Raw genomic sequence first — 19,556 nt, 5'->3', positions numbered from 1 at the left:
GTGACAATTAAAATAAGTGTAAAAAATGAGTTGATTGCATTTTTTATTATTCGAGCTGTTTATTATACTGCCTCAAAGCCAATATTTCCAACTGAGAAGCTTAAAGTGCTACTAAACATGAAGATGTGACCCGAATGATGTAATGAAACACATTAATGGCTATATTCACTGTTAACCTTCCCAACCATTTAATGATGTAGTAGCGCTATAAGCACCGTTTTAGTATGACTTTACATCATGAAGCTTTAATTTAAAAAATAATAATCAGTGTATATGCCTCTAATCAAAGGTGTTCAATCCATCTCATTAATTTACTCACTTAATTTGTCCATTTGAACCTAAAATAATGAATTAAAAAACAACAGTGACACAAAACAGGCTGCAGAACTGCTCATTCTGGCAGGTTTAAGAGCACTTCATGGATCACTTCCCAATAGGAAAAACTGTATGGCAGCAAGAAAAAGCAGCAGAAATATTCTAATATATTGATTTTAAAACAGATTTTTCAGCTAAACTTTTTCTAGGTAGTAAAATGTGTACAAAAATTCCAAACTAAGCCATTCGGGGCCTGTGGTTTAGCATAAATTTGTGTCACACAGATGTCCCTGAACGCCTCTTTTCTCATATTCAGAAACTAACATCTCTGACTCTTTCTACTTTGTGTCAGTTTTCAGAATCATGCAGTCAGTGGAGTTAAGACTCACAACAGTATTTTAAGTATTGACCTCTATCAGCCCCAACTTTAGCTGATTCAAGCGTTGAAGAAACTGTCCTTTAAGACTAATCTCTACAAACTTTACAAATATACACATCACAGCCTGAATAAATACTTATTTTATGTGCAGAACTTTAACTTCAACTCTACAGATTGAATAAAATACAAATGTGTAAAAGCATCTCTTACATCGTTTTGCATTTATGCTCAAATTGTTAAATGTTTGCACAGGTCAGGAGGTACTGGCACTGTTTTCACACCCTCCAGATAGATGCACAAGCTACACTATATGGACAAAAGTATTGGGACACATTAGATTCACGTTGAAACCATCTACTTCCTTCACATCTCAGTTAGGACGAAAATCTTCCATTAAACTTTAAGGAAATATTGATGTTTATAAACTATATGGACATAAATATTGGGACACATCATGTCTACAGCTGTAAGATGTCCTGTTCATGCTGTTTTGAGATAAAAACATCGATATTTCCATAAAGTTTAATGGGAGATTTTTCTTCTTAAGTGAAAGTAGATGTTTAGTTGTGGTAGAAAATTATTTAGTCAGAGCATGAAAAATAAAGAAAGTATTGGAACACGTTAAATTCTGGTGTTTCTTTTCTAACGGGTCTGGGATACAAAACAATAATGACAAATGTCACAATATAGTTTTTTATTGTCATGAATATCATATGAATTATTAATATTGGTGTTTATATGTCAAATCAAAGACAATAATTTAAACCAAAATAACCAATGCGATGATATTTATCCCAATATAAAACTATAATATGACATTTATTATTATTGTTTTGTATCTATTGTACTTTATTGTAACTTTTGTACTTTTACTATTTTTTGTGCTGACTGTAAATAATAACTTTCTACCACAACTCATTAAACTTCAAAGAAATATTGATGTTTTTATCTGAAATCATCATGAAAAGGACATCTTACAGCTGTAGACATGTTGTGTCCCAATATTTTTGTCCATATAGTTTATAAACATCAATATTTCCTTAAAGTTTAATGAGTTGTTGAAGGAAATTATTATTTAGTCAGAGCATGAAAAATAAAAGTATTGGGACACGTTAAATTCAGCTGTTTTCTTTTCTAACAGGGGTCTGGGATACAAAACAATTTAAACCAAATTAACCAATGCAATGATATTTATCCCAATATAAAACTATATTATGACATTTATCATTATTGCTTTGTATCTACTGTACTTTATTGTAACTTTTGTACTTTTACTATTTTTTGTGCCGACTGTAAATAATAACTTTCTACCACAACTCATCAAACTTTAAAGAAATATTGATGTTTTTATCTCCAGTCGTCATGAACAGGACATCTTACAGCTGTAGACATATTGTGTCCCAGTATTTTTGTCAATATAGGTCATGAACATCGATATTTCCTTAAAGTTTAATGAGTTGTGGTAGTGTAATGGCAAATTACTTATATCCATATATATTCATATATATTTTCATATATTTCATATATCATATAGGCTTCTAACTCTATTTCAGATATATTCATGTCACTGTGTATTATAGAGCAGTTTGGACCTCTTTTGTGTTGTGTCCAGAGTAGAAGGCCAAACCAACATTTCTCACAGGGGTCTTATCTCTAAGTTCCTGACACTAACCAAAACACTTTCCACACATCATAATTTTCTCATGGGAGACAGAAGACTACAGGGTGATTTGTATTTTTGGGTTCAGACCGTCTCAGTCTTTTGTCTGAGGGTTATCTCTTTCTATGGAGCTCCAAATAAAGGGATTTCTTTGACACTGAACGTTTGAACTTATCCTTCTTTATTATAGACGAATTAGTAGAGTAATATTTTTTTCCATAACAGTAGGAAATTATTCGTATCCCAGACCCCTGTTAGAAAAGCAACACCTGAATTCAACGTGTCCCAATACTTTTGTCCATATAGTGTATGTATGTTGCACTGCTGCAGGAAAACTGGGACATCGAAGCTCTTGGTGGATGTAAAAGTGGGAAAGTCATTTATCTTATACATGCATATGTTACGTAGACTCCATCGGCCTCAAAATGCTTGGTTTCTAAAGGCTCCAATCATGTAAACTCCCCGGAGATCCATGCACATCCATTTAATCCATGTAAATCACTTCATATATTCAACAGATCTCTTGGACACTAGACAAAACCGTAGACTTCCATAGAAGCAGAGCTAATTTCCTCATGTTCAATAGGAATCAGATCACTGAGGGCGTCATCTTCTCCGTCCTGGATTATGACTCTGACGTCTCCAGACAGACCCCCGCTCATATTCATTACTGATGACACTTATTCCACTCATCTGTGCATCTTATATGAAGTGACTGGACGTGCATCTTTAACAGTAAGCCGTGACAGGCGCTGGTTTTTATTTATTTATGAACCCTTAAACTCTCCTCCTTATTAAACTGGTCCCATAGTCATTATTCAACATGTTCAACTCCTCCGGGCAAAGGCTAAATTTAGAAAAACTGCTGCATATACCTAGAATATTTTACAACATACATTAAAATTGGACGCAATTGTATTCATGGGTCATTTTAGAAGTATTATAACAAAAAACTCTTCTTCTGAATGTAAGGGTTTTGTTTGTTTTCAGTGATTCTTCAACATTAAAATAAAGGTTGAATCAATGAAATGAAAAAATACAAGTACTACACAAATATTTTTAGACACATACAAAATATATTAATTCATCAGAACACTGTACAATAAACACTCTCATGATACTTTTAGTTTATTGTGATTCTTTTAACCCATAAAGACCAAGTGCTATTTTTGTGGCAGTTCCCAAATGATTTTTATCTCTATTTTTAACTTTTCTCAAAGGATTTATCACCATTCATTCTAATTTTCGGCTCAGTATTTTGCATTCTTTAGTGAAAATCAGGTATTTTTCTATATTTAATTCACTGATCATGTAGATGTCCATAAAAGCTTAAATTAAAATTGAGGGTTATTATGTCAAAAACGGAAAAAATGGAAGAAAAACTGACTTTTTCGGTAAAATATATTATTAATTGAACATAAAAACAAGTGTCTCCATCCACTGTCATTGAGCCAACTCCATGGGTTTTACTGGTGAATCAATGCTGTAGAAGATGACGGTGTTTCCATGGTAACTACGGAGCCTCTGAACATCCAAATGGGTCATATCTGATGACCATGAAAAGATGATAAACTACATTTTTACACCAATTATTAACATGTATTGATAAGATTAATGGATCAACGGGTATTAAACAGTTTAGATCAGTAGATGGTTTAGTCAACGGTGGCTGTTTGGGTCTTTATGGGTTAAAGTAGCTAAAAAAAAAAACATTTTTAGTAAAAAAAAAAAAAATACGCTGACATGCAAAATGTGAATTGCTACATAGATACAGATGATGAAGTTTTTCATGTTGCAGCTGCACAATGTGTAATGTAATTTTATAAGATCAGTAAAAACAGACAATACTTGCAACATAATAGTCATTTAAGGATGTTTTATGGGTGGCCTTATTAAAAGACAGTAACACCATATTTATAGTAATTACTGACATGTATTGAAAGCAGGATTCGTACAGGTTTCTACAAGTTAACAAGAAAATGAACCAAATAATGACAGAATGAACAGAAAATGGAGAAAATACATAAAAATACAAGTTTATATCAGTAAATCATTTTGGTCAATTATTTTGGATACAATACTCATCAAAATCAACATTTTCATTTGCCTAAATGTGACATCAAGAGCTCAGTTTTGTATTAGGTATAGATGATGTAAATTGTGGAGCCAGTTTTCACATGTTCTTAGCACATCAGTGATATCCTTTAAGAAATATTTCAGGAAATCAGTTATGATATTGCATTGATATCTATCTATCTATCTATCTATCTATCTATCTATCTATCTATCTATCTATCTATCTATCTATCTATCTATCTATCTATCTATCTATCTATCTATCTATCTATCTATCTATCTATCTATCTATCTTTAATGAATTCTGAATGTGTATGGATGTTGGAAGTCTCTTAACTTTTATTACTTTTAACACTTTTATCATATTATTTTACATTTCTTTTACTGCACATATTATATATTTATATATATTTTATTCTGTTTCATCACTTCTTACCCTCCATTGTTGGTTTTATGTGGGGATATCTGTTAGGATGGGTCAATGTGTTTTTTGGGTTGCTGTCATAACCAAATAATTTCCTGCAAAGGATTATTATTACTTTGATCAATGTTATTATGTATGTGCAAAATAAATCAAAAAATCAGATCATTTTGGTCACCAGTGGATGTTTGGGTGTTTATGGGTTAAAGTCGAAAAAACGACATGTAGCTCATTTAAACATTTGTAAATCCTACTCCAGATCATGTCACACCTATTTGTGACCGTTATGAGACCACTTACTCTCACTCCAAGACACAAAACAGCTGACTTGTTGCTATGGTTACCTGTCTGACTGACTGTACCTGTGTTTCTCCTTTTTAAGGCTAAACAGTCACTAGCCACTCTGACTAAGGACGTGCCCAAGCGTCACTCTTTGGCCATGCCCACCGAAACGGTTGTCAATGGCAACAACCAGGAGTGGGTGATGCAGGCCGACCTCCCGCTGACCGCCGCCATCCGACAGAGTCAGCAGACCCTGTACGTCCACACGGGCCATCCCACCGACCGACAAGGTAAGGCGGCGGACAGCACACACACCTCATCCCGTACATGACGTGACTCGCACATTTTCTCCCGTGCATGTTGGTATTAACCTGCTTGACACACATTCACTGCCCCCATCTGCTCAGTATGACCACATTTCTGACCACTGATGATGCTCCACCTCATGCGCTTCATGTGGCTTCAGCCATAGTGAACCTAGTTCTGGCTTTACAGCGTCCATCTGTCTGTGTCATGTACGAAGGATGACCCAGTATATGAGAGTGTTGGCAGCAAAGTCAACCACGTGGTTCCGCAAAAAATAAGGACAAAATAGATCGTAAGGTGTTGCCTGTAATGTTACATGTCTACAAAGCTTCTATGGGATGTTTTTCCATTTCTATGTTTTTAACCCTACTTAATTGTCTTTACTTCGTCGTTCTTTTCTTCCTTTCACAGCTTTTTCTATAAGTTGTAATATACAGTATTGTGCAAAAGTCCTCTTCTAACATTAGGTTTGTTGATTTAGTAAAGTTATAATGACCACACATGCATATTTCAGTCTCTGTATTAACCCATAACGACCCGGCGCTACTTTTATTTCCTGAAATTTTCTCTATATCTAACCTTTTTTAAGTGATTATCACCATTTATTTATAATATGATTTTCCTGTATTCAGTATTTTATCACTATGTTTATGCATTTATGTTTATGCATTTGGCAGACGCTTTTTTCCAAAGCGACTTAGAGGGGAAAACCAATCAAATCACTCAATCAATCGAATTTTATTTATATAGTGCTAGTTCACAACAAAAAAGTTGTCTAATGACACTTTACATATAGAGTTGGTCAAAACCAGACTCTAAGCCAATTTACAGAAACCCAACAGAATCCTCCAGGAGCAAACACTTGTGACTGGTGACAGTGGTGAGGAAAAACTTCCCTTTACCAGCAGAAACCTCGAGCAGACCCAGACTCCTGGAGGATGGCCGTCTGCCTTGACCAGTTGGGGTTAAAGAGAGAGAGTAAAGAAAGAGAAAAAGAGAGAGAGATAGAGACGGGGGGAGTAGGGGGAGACACATGGTGGCCGTTGAGGATAAGTGAGTGATGATGATGAAGGCAGGAGAGAGGCAGGACCACCGCAGCAGGTCCAGAGATAATCCTGGGAAAGTCACTATACATTAAGGTTTCACCGATCCAATATCAGGATCAGATATCAGCCTGGATATCAACATTTTTGCTGGATCAGGGACTGGTAAAAGCAACCAATCCGTAAGACGGGCCCTTACCCTAGAAATTTTTGTGACAGGGGCTAAGTCATGCATGCCGAACGTAATTCTAAAAGTAATGCGATGAACCTGAATGTGGTGGGTTATATAGCTCTGAAGATTAAGCTGTGAGAAAGTGAAAGTGAGCTCCCCTCACCTTATCACTGATTACCTGCAACCACCCAAAAACAAATTTGTGACCGGGGTGGGGGTGACGATGTGCTGGACGATATGCCCACCCCCAGCTCACGCATTAAGGTCCCGGAGTATGGGCCGACTGATTTATACTGTTGTGAGGTACAACAGGAGTCGCTAACGCACCCACACACACTCGCGACCCCTCCTTGTGCCCCCCATCCCCACCCCCCGATCGAGAATTTTTGCTCTAAATCAACAATATCGGATCGGTTTCAGGTATCACCCAATACGCAAGGTCTCAGCATCGGAACGTAAAAAGTTGGATCGGTGCATCCCTAATATAAATCATTAATTTTCCTATATTTAATTTTCTGATGTTCATAAAAGCTCAGATTAAAGTTGAGGGTTGTTATAACCAAATCACAGAAAACTGAAGAAAAAGTGACTTTTTCAGTCAAATCTATCATTAACTGAACATAAACCCAATGTGTCCATCCACTGTTATCGATTCAACTCCATGGGTTTTACTGGTGAATCAATGTTGTTGAAGATGACAGTGTTTCCACGGTAACTATGAAGCCTCTGAACGTCCAAATGGGTCATATCTGATGACCATGAAAATATCACAAACTGTATTTTACACCAATTATTTACTTGTATTGATCTGATTAGTGGATGAAAAGGTATTAAACAGTTTTTGGTTTTGGTCAGTGATGGATGTTTGGGTCTTTATGTGTTGTAAGAGCCAACCTGGATATACGGGGGAAAAAACCCTTATATCTTCTATAAACCAAAGTGGTTGTATTTAGTGTGGCCTCCCTTTGGACTTTACATGTCTTTAACCCTTTTGTTCTGACAATATGAGATTTATGGCATTTGAGTTTCATTCAACACATGTCAGATGTTTCTAATTGTTTGTGCTGCTTCTTGTCATGGGGTCAGAGGTCACAATAAATAGTAACTTTAACCTTTACAAGCCATTTAGTTCAGTTTTTGGTGTGTTTTTTAAGGCTGTGCACATATTTCCTGCATTTTCTTGTTATATCTGAAGAAAATAGATGTTTCATTATTTCAACCAAAGTTAAAGGTGGCCTTAGACTTTTGCATAGTGCTGTAGATTCTTTGCTGAGTTTTTAAATGTACCCTAATGATATACAAATCAGTTACATGCAGAAATTTAAGACTGAAATTAACTGCATACCACAGTGAAAGTGTCAGCAATCACTGACTCTCATTGCAAATAAGCTTATTGTATGGCTTTTTCCTGCCAAGCCCCCTCATTTGGCCTTGTGTTAGCCCTTTTTGTAAATTGCAGAGGTGCTGCTGGCATAGCACATCTGATGCCAAGGTAAAATAATGCACTGTTCTTCAAAATGCAACAAGTTTAAAGGATCATCGTGTAAGATTCATGCACGTTCATGTACTTAGAGTTTGCGTTGTGCTGGTAGCGGTAGATGTTTGATGTTAGTAGTGACATTTCTAAGCTAACATCGGCTGATGTTGCTGCTGTAGAGGAGCAGAACTCGGGAGCGAGCATGAACATCTTCAAGGAACTGCACAGTGTATTGTGTAATGTTATGTATACATAACATTATGACCTCTGACAGCTGAAGTAATAGTGGTAATAATGTTGAATATCTCCTTACACTGGCATCTTTCACCAAGTTGGATATACTAAGCAGCAAGTGAACATTTAATTTTTGGTGTTGATGTGTTGGAAGCAGAAAAATGGGCAAAAGTAGGGAATCTGAAAGACTTGACAAATGTCAAATTTCGATGACCAAATGATCAGATCAGAGCATCTCCACAACTACAGGTCTTGTTGGGTGTTCCTGGTCTGCTATGGTTAGTACTGACAAAAAAAATGGACTAAGGAAGGACATCCTGATCGCAGGTCAATTGAACATCTTCGGGAGATGCTGGACAAATAAGTCTGGTTCATGGAGGCCTCATGGACTTAAAGGATGTCTTGGTACCAGATACCACAGCACACCTTCAGAGGTCTTGTATAGTCCATATGTTGGGTTTGTACCAAGTTCAGCAACAAAAGCGGACCTCCACAATGTTCAGCAGGTGTTGATGATGTTGTTTGGCAACACATGTTTTTTCTTGGACTTAAACGTGGCTCCATCCTTAGACCACTTTGGTAGTGCATAGGCCTCAAGCAGTGCATAACGGGAACATCCAACACAATGTGCAGCCTGGAGATACTCTGACCCCGTCAATTCATCATCATAATTTACTAGCTGTGTAATGGAACACTCATATGTACTGAACCGTTTCAGTTTGGGGCCTTTGATACAATACGGAGGTGTACCGAACAAATACACGTAGCCTATGTGAAGAACGCAACACAGTATGATCAGGGTGGCTGCAAGCAAAACCCATGAGTAATATTTGATATCCTACACAGACGTCTAAGTGGTCCACACACCATCCACATGCTGAAGGTGAAGCAGTACGGCAGCTCAGAGCAGCGTCACAGGTACAAAGCCAGAGTTGGAAGACCCTTCATCTGCTCTGAGGTCTCCGATTTGGGAGCATTTCGGATTCCCTGTCATTTGTCAATGGAGAGAGACAAGTCAACAAAACAAGAGCGGTGTGTCGGCATAGTTTCGTGAAGATCGGCTATATTTTTGGTAACACGTCAAATTTGTGAAATTGGTCTCCTTCACTGTACTGAAAATGCATTGAAAATGTATCAAACCGAAGACCTCTGTACCAAAAACATACAGTATCTAACCCAAATCTTTCTGCTCCGTTACCCCCCTACAATTTACGCCTTTCCAAAGCCTCTAAGATCCCTAGTTTTGCCCATTTTGCTGCTTCCAAAACATCAACTTAATGTGTTAAATGATAAACAGCACTATTACTGCTTCACCTGTCATTAGTCATAACAGTAAAACATACTGTATATGTACATCTGAAGTCAAAACATATACTGTATGTATCAACTATAAATGAAATCTACCAGAAATTGTAATATTTCATTTATTGGCATACATTGTTGATGTCCTACCTGTACATCATATATATTTAATATGTGTACTCTGGATATTTCATATAGGACTAACTTATATGTTCATTTATCCAGAGAATGTATGCATCTGACACAATAAATAATATATGTCCTTATACATAACATCATGTATCATAAATGGCAACAACACTGCTGTTGTTGATGCTGCTGATATGTATACATCACATATTGCATTTGTGGATGTTCAGTTTGTGTTACATTACTAACAAAAATAAATGTAAACTAATCCACACCAGCATTACCAGGATGAAAAAAGTCATAAATAAGAGGTTTGCATGGTGTAAAAGAACAGTTGGTAGAAAGTTAAAGTAAAGTATTGGCTTTTAAGTTTGTGTATCAATCTAAAATGGGTAAAGAGGATATTAGTGCATTTGTGTTTGTTCATTATCATATGAGTGGCTTTAACCCTATAACGCCAAATGTATCATATTTGTTACATGAGTTTTGAAGCCCTCTACATGATCAGAGTGATATTTTTTTTCTTGAAAAACCTGATGTATAATGAAAGATCCAAAGTTTTCTCTTTGTTTTTATTGTGAAAACATTAAACTGAAACTGTGACAATGTTAATATTAACTATCCATTTACTCATAATGTGAATAACCTGAACAACCATGAACAACCTCAAACCTTTTTTTAAGTAAAATAAGTGAATTTAACAATATTATGCCTCAGCTTATTATTTACACATGTGCATTATAATTTACAGATAAGAGTGGATCTACAAATGCATAAAATATTTACTAACAGGCATCTGGAGCTGAAAATTGTCATATTTAACCCTGTAACACCAAGCGTATCATATTTTATACATGAGTTTTGAAGCCCTCTACATGATCAGTGTGATATTTTTTGTCTTGAAAAACCTGATGTATACAATTAGATACATGCAATACACAGATAATCCACCAGGGGGAGGAATTCATTCACCAGAGGCCTTTCCAGTGACGGAGGAAGAACTTTGACAATTTTGATAAGGAATTACCAATTAGTTAGACATGTTTGTGTTATATTATGTTTTTGTTTGTCCGAAAATAATAATATTTGAGCATGGAGACCCCATGTATCACATATGATACAAAATTGAAACTCACACATGGAAATTGATATTTGGGGGAAAAAAATGGTTTTGGTTGTTCAGAAGAACCAATAAAGGCTCCAGTTTCAAAGAACTGGAATTTTCTGTCAATGATTTAATGGTTCAGGCTTTACAGGGTTAAAGAGATGTGTTCAAAGACAATCCTGACTATTATGGGATATGTACTAAAATGAGATTCACTTTAACCTCCTAAGATCCAGCTATGGATTTTCTGTCCACATTTGTGGACAAGAGTTTCACAACTTTATACAAAAAAAAAAAAAAGAAAAGCAAACTGTCCACCACGAAGGACATTACATTAAAAAAATTAAAAACTGCATCTGAAAAAACTGTTGTATCATGATGTTTCCAGTATAGGCACTTATTTAATAAAAAACAAAAAAAGCTTGTACTTCACTGACATTTCCTGGGTCTTAGGAGGTTAATGACTGTAAGTACGAATACAAAGTGTCACAAAGTCACTGAATTATCATTCATATGGAATTGATGAGCTTTACTGATCGTCTATTCCACAGAAGTTAATGATTATCGTACATCTGGCCGTATTGATCCACAGTGAACTGTCCTTACCCTGTAAAGATCATCTTAAATGATCCTTAGGAGGCGTCATCCTCCAGCCTCTGTCTGCCAGAGTTTCAGGCCACGGAGGTTTCCCTCTAATTGCGGACATCTGGAGACCAAGAAGAAAAACAGGAAAAACGTGCGGACAATCACGAAGCCCCAAATTGCTGTGCGTGGGGTTCTACTGTATTCACCCGTCTCATGGGTGCACATGCACCAGCTCAACCTCTGTTCAGCTGTTTTCCCTGTTGCCTAGCAACTGCAGATGCTTGCCAATAATTCATTCTTTGATATTCTTTTAGATAAAGTGTTTCTTAAGCGGTTGTGGTGCAGTTGTGGAGGAGACCTGTTCGCTACTTTTGGTGGCCAAACAACACCCAAAGAAAAACAAGCCTTTGTCTCTTTTCCCTCTCGTCCCGTTTAGTGGCGGCGGTGCGGGTGAGCCCCTGCCACTCGCGTCAGCCATCCATCATCTCTGACGCCTCAGCACTGGAGGGAGACCGGTCATCCACACCCAGCGACATCAACTCACCACGCCATAGGACTCACTCCCTCTGCAATGTAAGAGCTGCCCACCACCGCACCCTCCCAAGTAATCACCTTATTAGTAGTAACTGCACACTGCTACTGCTGCTGCTGCTGCTACTGATGATGATGATGATGCTCGGCTGCTGTCGCTTCTTTCCCACCATCGTTTCTGGCTGAACTCATATCTGTCGTGCGCTGAAAACCAATAGCGGCTGAATAAGTGCATGTTTGGCAGCATGTCAAGTGTCACTTCCCCTTTGCATTGTGAACTTTATCAGTGTCGATCTTCAGCTTTTTACTGACTTCTCTGCTCTGCGTCGTTTTTGTTTTTTTTCCCCCCTCTTTTACCTCATCCTCACCACCCCTTCCCTTCTCTATCCCCCTCTTTTCTCTTTGTTTTCTCAGTCCCTAGAAGATCTGGAGGAGGCGAAGCGTAAGAAGAAGAAAGAGAAGATGGGCCTGGGCTCACTTTCGCGTGTTTTCGCCCGAGGAAAGCAACGCAAGTCCCTTGACCCTGGTTTGTTTGATGGTACTTCAACACCTGATTATTACATAGAAGAAGATGCAGACTGGTAAAGCACACATGTCAGAGTGAACCGACCCGGAGAGCCTTTTGTGGCAGTTATCGGAAAACAAAAACAACATACGTGTCGATGCTTGCGTGTATGCGAATGCGTGCGTGTATGCGAGCGTTTGATGTCCGATAAGCGTGTGCATGCGTGCTTAATGTGCGTGAGTGTCATCCATGGTCAGAGGCCATGTCAGAAGCCTGAGGCGTGTCTTGCTTCGCTGAAGTGTGAAAAAAACCTTAACAAGCAAATTGCACCTGTAAGTATGTACAGTGGTGTAAATAGAGTGGACAGTGTGACACAGCGACCCCCCCTGTGGATATGTTCTGTTGTATCTGCCCTCCAAAAACGGCTGTGTGTTCGAAATCTTTTAATTGTTCTTTCTATTTGACTTTTTGTTTTCACTCAACTGGAAACTTGAAGGACTGCTGTACTTGTAAATAACAACAGTTGATGTGCACTTTGTGCTTGTAAATGTCTCCTTGTCCTGAATGCCTTTTGTTCTTTTTGACATGTACTTCCCCTCCGCTCACTACCTTTTAACTTAAACTCCCTGTTGATCGTCCTGCTTGGTCCATCCCCTCCTCCACACTGCCATGACGAGAACAGTTTCCTGTAGGCAACATGCAGACTCCTCAAATCCACCTCCAATTTGGTCGTACAACAACAACACATCCCTCAACAGCCAAGAAAACTATGCAGAGGCACTCCTTGATGTTCGCCCAAATGACACTTCAAAGATGTTGCTAAGCGCGGAATGAACTTTCTCTGCAGAACAGTTCTTTCCACAGCAACATGAAGCCAAACAGGAAATGTAAGAAATGTGTTTTCTATCTGTTAAGATAGAAGGTACATGACCGAGATACATGTGTGAATTGCATGCACATAATCCCAGTCCCTAAATGCATGGTGAACAAAACCCTACTAAACAGAAATGTTTTTTCTGGGTATGTTGTTGAGAAGAAAAAAAAAAAAAAAAGAGAGGTCAGTTACTGATTTCATGTTTATTCATGATTTCCTCCACTTCAGATGAAGTGATTACATTTGCAGACTTGACCCTCTGTTATTTACGAAGTGTTGTGATTAATACTCGAGAGCTTAACATCCGAAACTAAACATAGAACATTTTAATCTACACCTACAAGGCTCTCCATGCGAAATTACATCACATTTGAAAAATTAAAGGTCAGCGAAAGCGACAGTCACAAAGAAACCCTGGCGTTACACTGAATCATTAAATATTTTTTCTGCTTATTCATGAGGAACACGGTGCCTATTTTTCCTGCACAACCTCGCAATGGCTCCTGGCTATTATCTTTAATAATACATTAAAAGACTTTAAGCATTATAATTATTCTGGGGGAAAATCATCTTCAAAAAAGAACGTGGTAATGACAAAATAAATTATAGAACAAACACACTAAAAGTAGATATTAGCGCTGGAATGTGAACCCTGGACTGAGTTATAGTGCTAGTTTAGGTACTTGTACTTTTTAATACACTTTTATGCTACTTTATACTTTTATTCCACTATATCACTGAGGAAAATGTACTTTTTTTCTCCACTGCATTTGTCTGACAGATGTAGTTTTTCAGAGGACAGTTTTCATCCCATTCCTGTCAGGTCCTGTTGGCAACAAACTAGAGGAGGTAGTGTACATTTACAGCTTCAAATTCTCCTCTTCAAGTTGATCAAACGCTTTAAAAAAGTTTCTCTTATTAGCAGGAAAATGCATCGGTGCAGAGTTGAAAACAGGCCCCATGTGTGAGTGCAGGAAAAGGTGACATTTCAGGAGGTTTTGGGTTATAATAGGACAGTGATGCAACAAAATTATAATGATCTTCAGAAAAATAACAGTTTTACAGTCAGTTGTCCTCTCTGAATTATGTACCTTTCACACATATGTTTGTCAGCTGAAAAGATCACTCGACTAGCCAAAAAGGGTGAGTGTTTTACTCTGCTTACATCTGTATTCTTCCTCAGAGCGTCACCTGACCTGTGAACTCGTGTCCTTTTATCAGGTGACCGGTCACCACCACTAATTTTCTTACAAAGAAGAATTGATAATTTAATATAAGAAAAAGACCACAATCGATCTGCTAATATTGAGCATTTTGCTGCACTTTTACATTTCATACTAACATTTTGTTCATTTTACTCGCACACTTCGACTTCAGTGAGGATAAAGAGGCATTGGTGCAGATTAAACATGTAGAGCAGTGAAATGAATCCAAAAACACAGACAGTAGTCACTTTTCCATTGGACATCTGCGCAAAACTTTATCGATATTTAGTAAATGTTGAAAGAACAGAAGTGCATAATGTCAGTTTTTCCCATTAAATCACAAATACGGTTTGTTTATTTATTATTCCGAGATGACATGAGAAGTCATTCCGTAAACATGGCGACGAACGTAAATATTGCATTGATTTACAAATACATTCAGTATTATTCTATATTACCTCTCTATCCCGTACTAAATTTTAAAATTATTCAGTTTCTTGGTGTGACCACACATACCGCACCATGTTTCTTTTAAAACTCTTCATCCGTCAACATCCGTTTTTTTTTTTTATTGTTTATCGACGTGATATCATGAATTACGTACAGATAACGTGCCACTTTTAATTGGCCTGTTATTGCATTATAAGCTCTCAGCATGTATATTTATGCCACGTAAAATAACATGCCATTAGCGCAATTAGCAGCTAGCGCGACTAGCAGTTAGAGTTAGGATCAGGGTTAGGGTTAGGGATTAGTGTGATTAGAGGCTTGTGCAATTAGCGGTCAGGGTTAGGGGTTAGGTTAGGGTTAGCAATTAGCGGCTAGCGCATTGACACGCCATCAAATGGCGTTAAATAACACGCGAAAGGATGAAAATGCATACATACGGTATGCTAAATACAATAAACTGGCATCACAAAGCGATTTCATGAGATCAGTCTGTTATTTATAGTGACTCTAGTTGCAGAAAAAGGTCTTTCCATCGCAGTTTTGCATGATGTACCAATTTGGCTACACCCGAAAATCCACCTCTTGCCGGCACAAAAACTTTTAATCAAAAAAGAATTTTGCCAAAATTGTCGTTTTTCCATTAGGTACATTTTTATGCGCAACTTATATTTGCACAATTTGAGGCTCAATGGAAAAGCAACTACTGACTACCTCTTACTTTATACATTAAGTACATTTTACAGATAATACTCATGCATTTTTATTTAAATCAGGCTTTTACTCGTAGCCTACTGAGTACTTACTTTTCCACCACTCATTGATACTAAATTGACGTTGCAGCCTCCGAAATTAGGTGCTTTTACCAGACCTCAATTTAGAGGTCAGAGCACAGAGCAGACATTAAATGAGCTTCTGTAACAATAACAAGTGCCAAAAGCATAGGTTACAAATCTGATTGAAGTGGGCTAATCAAACCGAGGCCAATGCATACCTTCTCTAATGACCCGGTGAACTCATGGCAAAAAAAAAAAAAAGATGCAGATTTGAGACCATTCTGGAAAAAAAAAAGCCATTAGTGTGATTAGCGGCTAGCACAATTAGTGGATAGCGCGATTAGCGGTTAGGTTTAGAGTTAGTGATTAGCGATTGGCATGATTAGAGGTTAGTACGATTAGCGGTCAGGGTTAGGGTTTAGGTTAGGGTTAGCGATAGCGGCTAGCGCATTGACACGCCATCAAATGGCGTTAAATAACATTCAAAAGGATGAAAATGCATACATATAGCACGCCAAATACAATAAACTGGCATCACAACGCAATTTCATGAGATCAGCCTGTTATTATAGTGACTCCAGTTGTGGAAAAAGGTCTTTCCATCGCAGTTTTGCGTGATATACCAATTTGCGCTACGCCCAAAAAAACACCTCTTGCCAGTGCAAAAACTTTTAATCGAAAAATGAGAGTTTTGGCAACATTGTCGTTTTTCCATTAGATCCATTTTTATTCACAAGTTATATTTGCGCAATTTGAGGCTCAATGGAAAAGCGACTACTGACTACCTCTTACTTTATACATTGAGTACATTCTACAGATAATACTCATGCATTTTTACTTAAATCAGGCTTTTACTCGTAGCCTACTGAGTACTTACTTTTCCACCGCTCAGATACTAAATTGACGTTGCAGCCTCCGAAATTAGGTGCTTTTACCAGACCTCAATTTAGAGGTCAGAGCACAGAGCAGACATTAAATGAGCTTCTGTAACAATAACAAGTGCCAAAAGCGTAGGTTAAAAATCTGATTGAAGCGGGCTAATCAAACCGAGGCCAATGCATACCTTCTCTAATGACCCGGTGAACTCATGGCAAAAAAAAAAGATGCAGATTTGAGAACATTCTGGAAAAAAAAAGCCATTAGCATGATTAGAAATTAGCACGATTAGCAGTTAGGTTTAGGGTTAGTTATTAGCGATTGACATGATTAGAGGCTAGCACGATTATCGGTCAGGATTAGGGTTTAGGTTAGGGTTAGCGATTAGGGGCTAGCGCATTGACACGCCATCAAATGGTGTTACATAACACGCGAAAGGATGAAAATGCATATGTATATCACGCCAAATGCAATAAACTGGCGTCACATACAGTACAATTTCATGAGATCAGTCTGTTATTTATAGTGACTCCAGTTGTGGAAAACGGTCTTTCCATTGCAGTTTTGCGTGGTATACCATTTGCGCTATGCCCGAAAACCTCCTCTTGCTATCACAAAAACTTTTAATAGAAAAACGAGAGTTTGGGCAAAATTGTCATTTTTCCATTAGGTACATTTTTATGCATAGAAGTTATATTCGCACAATTTGAAGCTCAATGGAAAAGTGACTACTGACTACTTATTACTTTATACATTGAGTACATTCTACAGATAATACTCATGCATTTTTATTTAAATCAGGCTTTTACTCGTAGCCTACTGAGTACTTACTTTTCCACCGCTCAGATACTAAATTGACGTTGCAGCCTCCGAAACTAGGTGCTTTTACCAGACCTCAATTTAGAGGTCAGAGCACAGAGCAGACATTAAATGAGCTTCTGTAACAATAACAAGTGCCAAAAGCGTAGGTTAAAAATCTGATTGAAGCGGGCTAATCAAACCGAGGCCAATGCATACCTTCTCTAATGACCCGGTGAACTCATGGCAAAAAAAAAAAAAAAAAAAAAAAAAAGATGCAGATTTGAGACCATTGCTGGAGGAAAAAAAAAAAAAAAAGCAATTAACTCAGTGCCAAAGGTTAATAACATTTCTTCAACCAAAAGAATGACTACACACATTGGATTATTTTCATCCTTTCATTGGATTGAGCAGGAGTCTGCACCGCTGCACACAGGAAATCTTTTCTCACCCCCGATATTAAACTAACACTGGGTATTTGTCGAATCTCACCTGAAACGTTATAAAGTCACAGATTACATCGGGGCTGCATTTAACCTGCGCGCTCGCCAAATGAGCGTCCATGTAAGCAGCGAGGGGATTATCATTTAACTCTAAAGCTCAACCTACATTTGGGCTCGCTGTTATTGGATTTAGAGCTAAAAAAAAAAAAAAAAAGGAAAAAACACCAAAAGATAAGTCACCCTGTATCGCACTGTATGTATAAGAACCGCTCAAGCAGTTTATTTTATTAAAACTATAAATGAAATGTATGAAAATGTAGGGGTTTTTTTTTTTTCATTTATCTGAACCTTTACGCCTCCTCTGCTGATGGTGAAAAACATATCAAATGGAGAAAAAAAAATTGTGTCATCTTATGTTTTGAGCCAAGGTGTCTCTGTTTTTTCTTTTTTTTAAAATTATTATTATTATTATTATAATTATTATTATTTTCCACAGATATTTTACTTTTTTGTAAATGGGACAACATTACAGAAATAAAAAAAAAAGAAAAAAAAATTAATATTATTATAATTAAAGAGTTTTATTTAAAGTTTAAGATGTAGGCCTCAGCGGAAGACTTCTATCATGAGGTCCTGAGATGTTTAGAAGTGAACAGTAGTGAACTTTTAAAGGCATGGCAACAAAATTACGCTCAAAAGAACTAAATGAGATTATTTTAAAATAAAAATAAATAACATTGAATTTCCACGTGGCTGTCCTCTCTTTCCCTGTGTTGGTGTTTGTGTGTGTTTGTGTTCATTTGTTGTGTATGGCTCTAATCCCGACTCGCCCCTTTTTTACGCTGGAGGGTGCTGCCATTTTTAACATATTTGTTAGTTTCCCACAGCACTGGGAGTCCATCTGTGAGAGGACTGCATCCCAAAAGCTTCCAAATGGCCTCCTTTCCTCTCCTTCTTCCTCTAATTTTAACTCCTTGTTCAAACTGAAACAAACAAAACAAAACAAAACAAAAAAAAATCTGTCAAATTGGAATCAAAACTGAGAATAAATAAAAAAAAAAAAAAAAAAAAAAAAAAAAAAAACAGCAGAAAGGAAAGGAAGCCATGTCGGATTGTTGGAACAGAACTCATACGTGTCAGCGCTAGGGATGTAACGATTACCGGTATAATGATAAACCGCAGTAAAATTGCAGACGGTTAGTATTACCATTTAAATTCTAATTATCATGATAACCGAGTTTGATTTCCGCACTTTTAGGGGAAAAAAACTCTATGTAAAGATCTGCTTTTATGTCAAATATTTGAGTATAGTTTTAATTTATTACAATTTTGATTTTCTATACTTAATATTTGGAACCAATATTCACTTTTAAAGTCTTTGAAAAGGTTCGTTAAGCATCTTTGTGTATTTATGCAATAAATTATATACATTTTTCAAATCGGATTTTATATTTTTTGTGTTTTCTGGCCTTTTATGTTTTTATAGTTGGTTAAACTGAAAAAAAAAAAATAGGCAGATGAGATAGATGAAGTTGTGCTGAAAAAACAGATCCCAAACGTGGGTAAAGTAAACATTTCTGTATATAGTATATAAAAGCAAAATCAAAAGGACTAA

At 37.1% G+C, this 19,556-nt stretch overlaps 1 protein-coding gene across 2 annotated transcripts in view; it reads left to right on the top strand.

The window, feature by feature from the left end:
• kazna (kazrin, periplakin interacting protein a) overlaps positions 1-19,556 on the top strand; it is an 814,799-nt gene that overhangs the window by 748,229 nt on the left and 47,014 nt on the right. Inside the window, exons 9-11 of one of the 2 annotated variants that reach the window (XM_030138578.1) lie at positions 5,234-5,423; positions 11,923-12,059; positions 12,432-12,543. In XM_030138578.1, coding sequence (XP_029994438.1) covers positions 5,234-5,423; positions 11,923-12,059; positions 12,432-12,543 — 439 coding nt within the window. Of the gene's footprint in view, positions 1-5,233; positions 5,424-11,922; positions 12,060-12,431; positions 12,556-19,556 lie in introns of both variants that reach the window. The other variant, XM_030138577.1, reaches the window with a different exon arrangement.

The sequence above is a fragment of the Sphaeramia orbicularis genome, chromosome 7, assembly GCF_902148855.1.
Source record: "Sphaeramia orbicularis chromosome 7, fSphaOr1.1, whole genome shotgun sequence".
NCBI classification, from domain to species: domain Eukaryota; kingdom Metazoa; phylum Chordata; class Actinopteri; order Kurtiformes; family Apogonidae; genus Sphaeramia; species Sphaeramia orbicularis.
This window is presented reverse-complemented; position numbering and strand designations above follow the sequence as displayed.